At 36.4% G+C, this 14,550-nt stretch overlaps 1 protein-coding gene and 1 long non-coding RNA gene across 2 annotated transcripts in view; one reads left to right on the top strand and one right to left on the bottom strand.

The window, feature by feature from the left end:
• The window catches only part of tfdp2 (transcription factor Dp-2), a gene marked incomplete at its 5' end in the record, with an annotated part of 71,602 nt that extends 62,583 nt beyond the window's left edge, over positions 1 to 9,019 (bottom strand). Inside the window, 2 exon segments of the mRNA NM_198208.1 lie at positions 2,973 to 3,033; positions 8,943 to 9,019. Coding sequence (NP_937851.1) covers positions 2,973 to 3,033; positions 8,943 to 8,957 — 76 coding nt within the window.
• si:dkey-35i13.1 overlaps positions 1 to 14,550 on the top strand; it is a 270,744-nt gene that overhangs the window by 117,754 nt on the left and 138,440 nt on the right. The window lies entirely within an intron of this gene.

The raw sequence follows: 14,550 nt of genomic DNA on the forward strand, positions 1-14,550 counted from the left end.
GCACCTCACAAATCGAAGCAAAGATAAGAATAGGCTCATCTAATAGATGCTGGAGAGAATGTGGTGATCATTTAGGGAACCACTCTCATATCTTTTGGTATTGCCCAAAACTGCAGCAATTTTGGAATGATATCTATTAGGGCTGTGGAATTAATCGAAAATCCGATTTCGATTTTGGCTTCTAACGATTATGAAAAACCATTAATAGAGATAAACGATTATTGCATAATTTACCGCCCCCTTTCCAGGTGTACACGTGTTGCTCTTAAAAGCACGAAAGACCGCATGACTCTGTGTGCCGCGCACACACAGAACAGAAGCATGCAGTCAGCATTCGGTCTCATTCGCACACTGAGACAAGGGGCCCTATCATACACCCGGTGCAGTGTGGCGCAAGGCGCGGCGCAATAGTCTTTTGGTAGTTTCAGCTTGGCGCAAGAGTCGTTTTGAGGCGTTGCGCTACGCTGTTTAAATAGCAAATGCATTAGCGCTCATTTGTGCGCCCATAGGTGTTCTGGTCTAAAAATGAAGGCGTTCTGAGGCGGACTGCTGGCGCGTTGCTATTTTGAGAAACTATAATAGATTTTTCATTAGACCAAAACAAACCCGGTCTAAACTCCGGCGCAGAGTTGTGCCTCGCTTACACACTGCTTAATACGCACAAGAGAGCAATAGGCAAATATATTTGCATATGAAAATATTTAAATATTAAGGATATATAAAGGATATAATAAGAATAGATATAGGATATAAATATAAAGGATTAAAATATTACAAAACATTATTTTCCAGCCTACATAAATATGAAAAATCACTGCTTTTATGTCTACTTCATCTCGGGAGGCTTTTTCAGTTCATTCATAACAATTTGCTTTTGTATAACGTTATTATTATTAGCAGTATTACTAAATATATCCATATTTATATTTGTTTTATTAAAAACAAGCTTAGATTTGCCCACCTGTCAGGTTTTAGACCATATGGGGCACAGCATGTGTTTTAGGATATAACTCAGGTTTTTGAGCACATTTTGTTATTATTGTTCTTTTATTCATTTGCTGGAAATTACAACTGAATTTAGAAATAGTTTTGAAACAAATATTTGCGCTTAACAAACAAAAGTATTTATTCATAGACTAATTGATGTCTGTGCGTAAAGGTTTCCCTATCCAAGAGCGAATGTGAAAGTGATCCATTATCTCTCATTCTCACGCAGTAGATTCTGTTAAAAAAACTGTTAACTCTTAACTGTTTACTTGTGAAATGCTCATTTTTTCCACTTAGACTTACTTTGCGTCCAGTAAATAGCGAATGCGCTCTTGGCGCGACGCAGCTGGCTCTTAAAGGGAATGGGAGATGAGACTCTAATTGGTTTATTCTTAAAACACACCTATAACTCATTAAGACAATAAACTCAACCCTTTTAGACCATGCGCCTTGGCGCAAGACAGATTTCCCGTCCTTAAATTAGCAAAAACGCATCCTGACACGCCCTGAAAGCGTTTGCGCCCTGCGTTTTGCGCTCTGCGCATGGACCGTCAAAATAGAGCCCAAGGAGTGCGCACACATCTAAAGTCATCTTAACGTGAGCGCTTTAATGGTCAAATAGGTGTCAAAACGCGGTGTTTAGTGATTATTCGTATTAACCCTCATTTGTGTAATAAACAAACGAGTTGAGAATCAAAAGACACGCGAAAGAGAAACCATTAAAGAGACAGTGCGTGATAATCCTGCTGCCGCCTGTTTTTATGATTAATAATCAAACAGCAAATGGAGAACATGCCTCTCTGCTCTTGACTGAAGGACTTTTGTCGCTAAAATGTTTTTCTTACAGTGAAGATGCTTAAAGCACAGATTGTTTTATATTTTTATTCTATTGTATTTATTTATCTTTTGTTTGCAGGGTGGAAAATAACTGTATATCTACAATTGAAGTCAGAATTATTAGCCCTCCTGAATATTAGCAACCATTTCCCCCCAATTTCTCTTTAATGAAAAGAAGATTTCTGAACATAATAGTTTTAATAACTCATTTCTAATAACTGATTTATTTAATCTTTGTCATGACGACAGCACATAATATTTGACTAGATATTTTTCAAAATACAAGCATTCAGATTCAAAGTGCGATTTAAAGGCTTAATTAGAGTAATTAGGCAGGTCATTGTATAACAGTAGTTTCTTCTGCAGACAATCAAAAATATATATTGCTTAAGAGGGCTAATATTATAAACTTTAAAATGGGTTTCAAAATATTTAAACCTGCTTTTATTCCAGCCAAAATAATAATTTCTCCAGAAGAAAAAATATTAAAGGAAATACCGTTAAAATTCCTTTCTCTATTATTTTAAAAATATTTATTTTAAAAAAATTTTCAGGAGTGCTAATAATTTTGACTTAAACAGTAATCGTTTTGAATAATCGTGATTACAATTTTGAACAAAATAATCGTGATTATGATTTTTCCCAAAATCGAGCAGCCCTAATATCTATAAGGTACTTGGAGACATTTTGTATTGATATTCCCTTTGATCCAACTGTGGCAGTCCTAGGTATGGTGCCTGCGAGCATGAGGGAACGAAGAAGTATTTCTTTATTTCAAATACTGCTCTCTGCAGCACTAAAATGTATTACGTCTAACTGGCTCAGATCAGACCCATCTACGTATGACCAATGGATAAAAAAAATTAGAGAAATTTATGAAATGGAAAGAATAACTTATTGCCTTACACTCCAAATGAATATATTAGAAGCAAGCATATAGGGAATATATGGAACCCAATTCTAACAATTCTACATCACTAACTTTAAACATATAAAATAGATTTAATAAACAGTTATATTACATACACGATAAGTATATGAGACATCTCGCAATTGCTAAAACTCCCCCAAAATACTTATTTCCTGAAATGATGGACACACTTGCAGACAAATGTTGTGTCGTGCATATTACAGAACAGTCACAGTACCTTTGGACAGGTTTTGGTTCAGAAAGGCCTTGAGGTCTCCACACAGAGCTGCAGCGCCAATCTAAAAGGAGAAGGATTTGAGAAAGAGTGTAAATGTGCAATGTTTAATACTTTGTCTCCAATAAGTAAAGCCATCCTTAAAAAGATGAGTAACAGATATCTTGCACCATGTTTTTCATTGCAAAGACATGTATAACTTCCATTCAGAAGATGACAGTGTCTAAATAAGCACTCAAAATTGAAAGTAAAACCCAGTAAAATGCACATGGAGAGTTAATATGTTGTCTTATCCAGTTATGATTGCGATGTTGTCAGCATCATAATGTATTATTGTATTGTTAAGGGGTGGCAATATCTAATCTAGTCTCCAATGGCATTTGTGCCCATTCCTTGTTAGTGATAAGCAGGCCCACATGGAATCTTAAAAGTCAGCAAAATCACCTGTTTTGTCATCTCTTTAGATATTACGCTAGAGAATCATTTAAACTAGGTATATTGGTAAATGAGCAATGCTTTCTGCTGTTCTGAAATCTGCTGCAGATGTGAATAAATGGTGGAAGAAAGTAGTTCCTCATACAAGAGGGTTTTGAATCTCTCCGTGTTTGATTTTCTTTTTTATACACACTATTATACAGTCCAACTGTTGTTTGAACACAATATCACACTCGTAGCAGTGCAATTTGGATATTTATCATCACTGGGACACTAAGGGTGCTTTCACATCTGTAGTTCAGTTCATTTGGTTCAGACCAAAAGCAACAAATTGTTGGATTTTTTGCTGTCTTTGGGTCCTTTTCACACCACAACGATTGAAAAACCAGTGTGACCAGTTGAAAACAACCAAAATGCAGTTATCTGACAAAATCCACATCACTCATTGGCCAGATGTTGTTGAATGTATTTCCTAAACTGCTTTTTGATTGGTCAGAATTCACGTGCGGGAAAATGCACAAGTAAACAAACGGCAGACACAAAATGTTGCTTTTGATTATGGAGGGACGACTGCGCTGACTGATTGTATCCCTGCTCATAGTATACTATATAGTTTGTTTACAACACTTTAGACAGACTATGGGCAAAGCAGTGGCGCAGTAGGTAGTGCTGTCGCCTCACAGCAAGAAGGTTGCTAGGTTCGACCCTCGGCTCAGTTGCCGTTTCTGTGTAGAGTTTGCATGTTCTCCCTGCGTTCGCGTAGGTTTCCTTCGGGTGCTCCAGTTTCCCCCACAGTCCAAAGACATGCAGTACAGGTGAATTGGGTTGGCTAAATTGTCCGTAGTGTCCGTAGTGTACGCAATAAGTTGCGGCTGGAAATGCATCCGCTGCGTAAAAACTTGCTGGATAAATTTGCGGTTCATTTCGCTGTGGCGACCCCGGATTAACAAAGGGACTAAGCGGACAAGCAAATGTGCTATAGGTAAATTGGATGAACTAAATTGGTCATTGTGTGTGTGTGTGTGTGTTGCAGCTGGAAGGGCATCCGCTGAGTAAAACATATGCTATACTCACCTTATTCTCCGCCGATGAGCGGGCGCTGCCATTTGAATCTTTTTGGTTCGAGACTTCCGGTCTCATTCACTTCCATTCATTTTTTGACGTTAAAAACTGCTCGTTTCGCTGTTTGATGTTGCAATTTGATATTTTCTTATTATATTATTCTACTTGGTCTGTATAGTCTTGCAAACATTTGTTTGTAGAGCAAGTAAGTTGACCGTTTCATGCCGTTTATTATTCTTAGTCATTTCTCCCATAGGCGATTGAATCGGAAGTTCTAAGACAATCGCGAAAACAGGCGCACTTCCGCATTTTAGAATAAGGTCAATAAGGTGGCGGTTCATTCTGCTGTGGTGACCCCTGATGAATAAAGGAACTAAGCTGAAGAAAATTTAATGAATGGCATTGCATAAATGCTTTGATATAGGTACTAGTTGGATGCAAGAGTGTAATAAAAAAACAACATAGAATATAATGTTAACGCAACTGGTGTTTTTAAATACTTAAAGGGTCATGAAACCCCCTCGTTTCAGCAGGGTGTTTTCAAACCTCTACTTTGGAAAAAGTCAGCAAAGTGGGCGTGTCCAGCTCTGTTTAGGGGGGAATGTCTGAGGAACTAAAGTGGGAGGGTGTGGCAGTGTCTATTTGGGCACGCGTGAGTTTCAGGGTCAAAATACACACACACAGGAGAAAGTGATGGTGTTTAACCTACATGGACATCTGTAGTCGAATTACTTTCCAAATTATTAAATGATGGACTTTAACTGCAGTTTGGCTCTTTCATTCAGAAAATTCATTCATGCCCCTCGCGACAAACAAGATATTTGATTCGAGGAACTGCTCTAAGCGTGTATTTTTCATGCAGTGTTTGATACCGCACGGCGAATGAGAGAAAAAAACCTCCGCATTTCCCGGAAACTTAGATGCACACGGCAGGTAGTGTCAGAAAGCCGCGTGTGTTATTCCGGTCACTAAATGCGGTAAAAACCCTACACGAGGTTAAAGTTTGGTTGTAGTGCTAACATGTTTACACTCGGTGCAATAGTTAACTTAGTTCGATACGAACAAACTGAATAAACAAAGAGCACTGGTCGCTCACTAACCAAATCTGTAGAGACAGGACAATCACCAGCAACTAGAGCCGCGTCTTTATAAAGAGAATACTACAAGCGAATCCGGATCTCAGCGTTTGCAGATGAAAAAAGCTCTCGGGTAAACAATAATCCTCCTTAGACACGTAAGTTATTGTTGGCGTGCTTCGCGTACACTGTTAATCCACACGTGACGCCAGCTGCGCTCTCACAGAGAGAAAATGAAAACAAAACTTAACTGCAGCAAACTATAAAAGCAACACTTCACGCTTGTTTTGCCAACACAACGTGGCGTCTCTGTCGTGTAAACACTGTGACAGTAATGAATATTAATGAAGTTGCACAATAGAGCGTGCTGATTGGTTTGAACCAAGCCTTACTCATGCATTAATGCAACACACTGTAAGACGTAATAAGACACACTCTGGCACAGACGTCCAGTCTGCACGCTGGAATACACGCTATTATGTCATGACCGTGACGCAGCTTCAAAAATTTGTTCAAACCAGAAGTACGAATTTGCTTGAAATAACGCAAAAACAACCAATTTACACTTTTTAGTGAAATATAGGTGTCCTAATAGTGTTTTTAGCAGTGTGGGACACATATACGACTGTCAACAGCTCAAAAAATGTGTTTTGGTGTCTCGTGGCCCTTTAATATTACATTATATAAATAATGACTAAACTGCATGAATGTTTTCCTGTCTTACATAGTATGCAAACCTGTTCAGAACTGTAAGTACTGAACCGTGTCCTACTTTGTGGAAAATACAGCAGACTGAACTGAGGTCTGTTTCTGAGCTGATAGTGTGATATCAGAGTATCACCAGCGGCGTCTGCTTCTGTGGTGGGGCAACACTTGACAGAAAGACAACACAAAAAAAAGCTCCAACATACAGCACTCGCAGAATAGATACGAGTTTGAACAGGGTAGAAGCAAATGTCGTTTCTACATGATTCTCCTCATGTTCACGGCTGTTGAGTTATTATTAAAATGCTCCGACCCGAGGGCTAGATCAAATCAGCGGAGACGGACAGTGAAACACTGCGGATATCTATTGAGTTCACTGCTTTAAACGGACGAGTAAACAGATGTCGGTCGAGTTTACAGAGACATCTATTCACAGGGGTCAGAGGTCGCGGAACATGTCACCATGATTTAATCAACACGACACCACAGACGGACATTTAAACTAAACATTAAGCGTAGGTTCTCAGGAAGCGCTGGACATACGTTTAATGAAACAGAGGGGAAATCGTATTTAATATGTACATTTCGAAATATATGCTCTATTTTGCAAGGAGAAAATTTAAGAAACTGTTAGAACATCTTGTATCTTCATGACATGCCATTTAGTTTCTCCTATTATAGCATTATAAACCACACAATTCCGTAAACAGTGTATGTAGCAGTGCAAAACTAATATTTAAGGTTGTGTTTGTTCTTTGCATTGTTCACAAAAAAGTTTAACAACACCGGCAACATTGTGGCTCAGTGGTTAGCACTGTTGTCTTACAACAGGGAGGTCACTGGTTCGAGTTCCAGCTGGGTCAGTTGGCATTTCTGTGCGGAGTTTGCAGGTTTACCCAGTGTTCGCGTGGGTTTCCTTTCCCCCACAGTCCAGATATGCTGTGTAAGTCAATTGGGTAAACTAAATTGGCCGTGGTGTATAAGTGTGTTTGTGAATGTGAGAGTGTATGGGTGTTTCCCAGTACTGGGTTGCATCTGCTGCGTAAAACGTATGTTGGAATAGTTGGTGGTTCATTTCGTTGTGGCGACCTCTGATAAATCAGAGGCTGAGCCGAAGGAAAATGACTGAACAAATGAGTTAAGCGAACTTGGAAAGATTGAAGAACTCACATGGAGCTGCATTAAAAACATACAGAGACACTATAAACATGAGCTGCTCATGTGAAAAGATCGCAGCGTAGATCAACAGATCACATATTTAAACATCTACAGCCCAGTCCATGTGATTGAACAAGTACTGTAAGCTAAACCATATCACGCTCTCAAACACGACTGGAATGGATTTAAAATTTCCAGTTTAAAAGTTTATATAATGTTTGGTATTCGGTTGTATTTAGTCATTTTCACATTGTTTTGTTTTGTTTTGTTTTGTTTTGTTTTGTTTTGTTTTGTTTTGTTTTGTTTTGTTTTGTTGCAAAAAAGGTTTTCTTAGAGCTTCGCATGATTACAGCCGAACCACTGATGTCACATGGAATGTTTTTTGGTATGAATGACTCTAAACTGTTGCAGTCTTTGGAGGACGAGGGAGCTCTCAAATGCTCATAAATCAATAAAATAAAAAATAAAAAAAATTGTCTTTTTTTCACAATTGTAATTTTTTAACAAATGCTTCATTTAAATAAAAAACTTTAATCTCTGGTGAACATATTAGTATTACATCAGCAAAATACTTTATTACTTACTTTAACTGGAAACTTCTTCTCCCAAAAGATAAGAAGACAAGGTACAAGACGCACCATTGTAAAAAAAAAAATTCTCAGCTTTTAGCTGATAAAATATTAACATTTTGCAGTGGCCCGGCAAGAGTCCTGACTTAAATCCAATAGAGAATCTCTCGAGGGAGCTAAAGATCAGGGGGATGGCAAGGAGAAAAGTTTGAGCTCATGCCCTTACAGCTGCAACCCAGTAGTGGGAAACACCCATACATACACAGTCATTCACACACGCACGCACGCGCACACACACACACACACACACACACACACACACACACACACACACACACACACACACACACACACACACACACACTATTATTTAGTATCGCTTTTATTTAAACATTTTAGCTTCTTCAATTCACCTATAGCGCAAGTCTTTGGACTGTGGGGGAAACCGGAGCACCAGAAGGAAACCCCTGCTAACACGGGGACAACATACACACTCCACACAGAAATGCCAACTGGCTAAGCCAGGGCATAACTCTTTAAGAGAATAAGCACAACCCTGTTAGACCATGTGCCAAGGCGCAGAGCTTATTTTTCCGTCCTTAAAATAGCAAAAGTGGATACAGACACACCGTTAATGCTTCTGCGCCATGCGCTTCAGACTTTGAGCCTAGATCATAGAAATAGAGCCCAGTAAGTATATTTATGCACGCACACTATCATTTGATTTACACTCAAAAAAACTCTATATAAAAAACAAAAACAGAAATTTGCACAGGCCTATCCAAAGGGTTAATGGTGTCAAAAGATGAACAACAAATTTTAGCTCATTTTCCCAACAGAGAAAACTACCAACGCTCAGCTTTGCAATCACAAAATGTCATTATAATGAGTCAATGGGGCAAAAACAGCCCAGAACATAATGAAAGCGAAGTCCATTTGAACAATCCACACAGGTTTAACACACTCACCGTGTTGGCCATCATATTAATGATGACAGGGGCTCTTTCTGTTCAAATACCTCCTGCTCAGAACTGCACAGTCCCCTGTAGACACACACACACACAAAAGTGATCAGGTATGAGTTCATTGTGACAAAAGCGCACATTCAGCCCCCCTGTGACCATGAGGAAGCCTGTCAGAAAGGTCAGGTCTGATGATGATTGGGACAGGGCTGATGAGCAGAGACGACAAATGGGACAGTGGAAGGAGGAGACCTAACAGGACCCTCACAGCATGAAACCTACAAACGTTCTCCCCCACCGGAAAGTGTGTGTGAGAGAGGGGGGGGGGTTCAATTCTCTTTTATTGATCTTTTCATCTATAGCTGGGCTTCCAACATCCTGTGTTAATGCGCATTTTGAAGTATCGCATGAGAAACGGCGGATGGAAATGGCAAATTTTGACAAAAATTTCCTTAAATTTGCTAAACGTTTTTTTTAATAGTCGCTTGAGGTGGTTTTGGACATGTATGAAATAAGGTTCATGTTAATATCAGGAGATAAAAACACATTTGCTGAATAGACATATCGAATATTACACATATGTGACTATTTAGCTGCCTCCATTATTCCAGCTTTGTTTACTGTTATACTACAGTCAGCCACTCTAATCACACACTTAATTCGCATTTGGAATTCTCTTTATTATATTATATCCCATTTTATATATATATATATATATATATATAAATATATATATATATATATATATATATATATATATATATATATATATATATATATATATATATATATATATATATATATAATTCTCATTTATTCAACATCTATATTATTCTTATTATTTTATATTAGCTTTTAAATTTTAATGAAATAATCAGGATTCAACAAATTTTTTGTGATAAAAACTTTACGATAACAGTGTAAGTTGATTTTAATAAATGTACTGTAAGTTGCGCACTCAAATTTATGCTTGCTGTTTGCTCAAACTGCTTATTTAAATTCAACTGAAACGAAACAATTCTTACGTTTTTTGGGAGGACAACTTAATTATTTTGCATTTAATCCACTTTAATTTGTAAAAACTAATAAATTAATTTAATTCCCTTATGTTAGCCCATCATTGAGTTCATTTACTGGTGCAAATGAGAGTAAATTTATATTTATTCAGTTTTTAAATTAATTTCAGCAATATATTAGAGGACTAATATAAAAATGACTAATAAAAAATGACTATAGACTAATATAACAATACAGTTTGTAAAATATTTTTTTTCTGTGACCCAAAATCATTCTAACTAAATCCACAGATTTTTTTTTTAATTCTGCACAGAAAGATAAACAAAAAAATTCTTCAGATTCTGTCTGGCCCTAATAACATTATAAGGAAACACATTTGCTGTATAAATTTTGACATATCAACATTACGCCCGCATGACCAATCAGTTGTTTCCATTATGCTTGCCTTGTTTACACTTGGTTACTAGGTTACCAATACTATAGTCAGCCACTTTAATCACGCACCTAATTTGCATTTGGGATGTTTTTCGCTCATTATTTGTGAACTTTAAACTATTTGTGTCATGTTAGGATGGAAACATGGCTTATCTGCAAAACAATAACCACACTGTAAAAAAAAAATATGACGACAAAAAGTCAGACCAACAAATGTTACCTTTTAAATTTTAATCAATTAATCAGGATTCAACAATTTTTTTTGTAATAAAAACTTCATCACTAGTGAGAAAAAAACTCAAATTTGTTTGCTGTTTGTTCAAACTACTTATTTTAATTGAGCTGAAACGACACAATTCTTACGTTTTTTGGGGGACAACTTATTTTACGTTCAATCCACATAAATTTGTTAAAACTAATAAGTTACGTTAATTTCTTTATGTCAGCCTATCATTGAGTCTATTTACTGGTGTAAATGTGTGTACATTTTTATTTATTCTGTTTTTTTATTAATTTTAGGAATATTATTGACCACTATGAAAATGTTCATGTTTTTGTTTTACAAAACAGTTTGAAAAGTCATACTTTCTGTTTTCTTGTATAGATCTATGATATGAGAGACTTGCTTTCTTTAACAAATAAGTGGATCTAATTGGATTTGCAATGTAAACATGAAGCAAAGGGTATCGTTTCATATTTATATATATATATATATATATATATATATATATATATATATATATATATATATATATATATATATATATATATATATATATATATATTATATCATAACATATATATTACGTTTTTTGTCCTGATACTCCCAAAATCCACAGATTATTTTTTTTTAATTCTGCACTGAAATAGCAAAAAATGCCAACAGATTCTGTCTGGACCCAAGAATGAGTTATGGAAACACTTTGCTAAATAAACTTTGATGTAGCAATTACACCCGCGAGACCAATCAGCTGTCTCTATTATACTTGCCTTGTGTACTGTTGGTTACTAGGTTACCAATACTACAGTTGGCCACTCCAACCACGCACCTTAATCGCATTTGTGATTTGTTTACTCTTTTTTTTTTTTTTTTTGGTGAACTTAACATATTTGCATTGTGATGGAAACTTGGCTTATCTGCAGAACAATAACCACACTGTAAAAAAAAGGACGACAAAAAGTCAGAACAATAAATATTAGCTTACAAATTTTAATCAATTAATCAGGATTCAACAAATATTGTAGTAATAAAAACTCGACGTTAACAATGTTAGTCAATTTTAGTAAATTTAAGTTGTGTACTCAAAAATGTATGTTTGGCCAAACTACTTATTTTAACTGAGCTGAATTGACACAATTCTTATGTTTTTTGGTGGATAACTTAATTATTTTTTGTGCAATACACTTACATTTGCAAAAACTAATATCAGCTTAATTCATCGATGTTGCCCCAGCACAAATACGTTGTGATTATTTTCCCCCTTCACTTTCATCAATTGGTGAAGTTTAGTAAAATGGCCGTTGAGTGTACTTACCAATTTATTTATCAACAAAATATGTGTGGCCATTTTTTTTTTTTTTGGGTCAACGCATCTAACAAAACTGAAATAAAATCAATGCTGCAAACCTTAAATTAATAATCAAACACTATCAATTATTGCGAAAATTCCAAGTCTCAATGCATGTTGCTGTGGACAGCATTTTTATATAAAAAAAATCAAGAAAGTGAACTCCTGTGGACTCTCCCCCTCATATAGTAAAACAGCAGACAATGAAAACTCCGCAAGCATCATGTGTGACTGAGTCTGTGTAGTAATCGAAACTGTGCTGCTCATTCACACAGGGGCACACCTCAGGCCTCATGGGGCTCCATTAAATGCTATTAAACTGGATGTGTCATTACTTGGGCAGCTGGCTGTACATATGTCGATGGTATAACTTTCTTTAACTAGCTGAGGAAATTTCAAACTACTTCCCAGTCTTGCCAAGAAGCTAAAATGATATAAATTCAATTCATCATTATTTCTATAGCGCTTTTACAATGTAGATTGTGTCAAAGCAGCTTAACGTAGAAGTTCTAGTAAATTGTTTTCAGAGTTCAGATTGGTTCAGTTCAGTGTGGTTTAGTTTTTATTGCTGAAAGTCGAAACACTGAAGAGCAAATCCATCAATGCACAGCTCCACAAATCACAAACCAAGCAAGCCAGTGGCGACAACGGAGAGGAACTAAGTTCACCAAATGACGAAAGTGAAGGGAAAAAAAAATCAAAATGTATTTGTGTTGGGGCAACATATATGAATTAAGCTGATATTAGTTTTTGAAAATTGCCATTGCAGAGTCCATTAATGCACTATATACACTGTGGTAACTAAATAAACTGCATCCTGACATTTCACAAATGTTCACAAATGTAATGTTCAACTTACGAGTTGAAAATAATTGTTAGGGATGCGCGAATGTATTTTTGTTCAGGTGAGCGCGGCGTGGCTTCAGGTCTAATCATCACAAAAGTAATCAACAGTGTCACATTTGTATTTGCTAAGATCTAACACAAATATTGCGCTTGGCATAGGTTATGTGTTTATTATTTCTGATAAGAGTTTCATTTTAGACATGGCTGTGGCAAGTTGGCAATTCCTCTAATATTAAATGGCCTATTTGAGCTAAAACGTTTCACTGAGCTCATTAAAATGTTCTTTGTTAAGTTATAAATAATCTGTTTAATAATTCTTTAATGCCAAAACGAATGGTAAAATACAGATTGTAATTGAATTTGATATAGGCTAGTTTAAATAAATATATTTTAATCGCCTTTATAAACTATTATAGGCATAACATATTTTTAAATTAAATAAATAGGTTATTTTCTGAAAAAGGCGCATGTCCGTGTTTATCATTCCATCAAATTAAACGCAAATAAGACAAGAATGTATATTCCGTGTATTTGAGGGAGAGTCTAGCCCCCCTTAAAACTTAAATAGGCTATTAATAACGGACATAAAATTTAAATAGCTTTTTTTGTGAAAGCAAGAGAGAATCTTGCGGGAGTGCTGTTAAAAATCAGTCTCAAATGATCAACGACCACAACACGTCTTATTTCAGAACATTTGAGCTGGTTTCAGAATTCTTTCATTTTCTTCTTCAGTTGTTTCATTTCATCAAGGCATTTTATTTAACTTGTTTGTTAATTAAATCCAGTTTTGCTATTTAGCCTATTATTTCATTTTATTATATCATTTTTTTGTGTGGTCCCCGAACCCAGTTTTCCCCACCAGAGCAAGCTGAGGCCTGCTCTGTCACATTGCAAACTAATTTGCTCTGAGAGGTGGCTGTGCCCTCACCTGCAGCTCGCGCTTCAACTGCTGCTGCTGCTGAGAGAGAGAGAGAGAGAGAGAGAGAGAGAGACAGAGAGAGAGAGAGAGAGAGAGAGTGAGAGAGAGACAGACAGAGAGAGAGAGAGAGAGAGCAAGAGCACAATCGAAATCGTTCATTTTCATCCGAAAGTGTCGGTCAGGTGATGTTATTTGAAGCTGTCATATTATTGGTTATTAATTTATTATTATTGACGATGTTTAAAAATAATAATAATAATATTCATTTTATTCAACAATGCACTTAAAACGTGCAATAGATCTACAATAATGTGAAACGAGCTAAATATCGTCTTTAAAATCATCATAGGTTTCAGCTCTCTGCGATATTTTTGCCTATCGTTGATACACGATACTATTGTCTATCGGCACAACCCTAATAGCACTTAGGGTTTTGGTTTTCGGCCTATGATGCATCCAGAATTATCATTTTGGAGCACACCTAATATTTTTAATTGTTCATATACACCAATACCAACAATGGTCGTTGTGGATTTGAGGAGTTCAGTAGGGTTTGGTTCCAATCCCAGTAAAATGTCACAATTCTCTGTACCAATTTTGGTACCAATCAGATTATGAATGGGTGATGCACAGAAAGCATGCCGATATTTAATGAAGTTCAATTCAATCGCAGTGCAATGTCACTGTGTGAAAAACACACATTGTGATTTTGCCAGGTATGTTGCGATCCGGGATTAACATCTGTGTTGATCCTGGAACATCATTTTTGTTGGAAAATGTAATCCACACCTATTCCCTACCCCTAAATCCAACCATAACTGTAAATTAC

Source organism: Danio rerio, chromosome 15 (assembly GCF_049306965.1).
Source record: "Danio rerio strain Tuebingen ecotype United States chromosome 15, GRCz12tu, whole genome shotgun sequence".
NCBI classification, from domain to species: domain Eukaryota; kingdom Metazoa; phylum Chordata; class Actinopteri; order Cypriniformes; family Danionidae; genus Danio; species Danio rerio.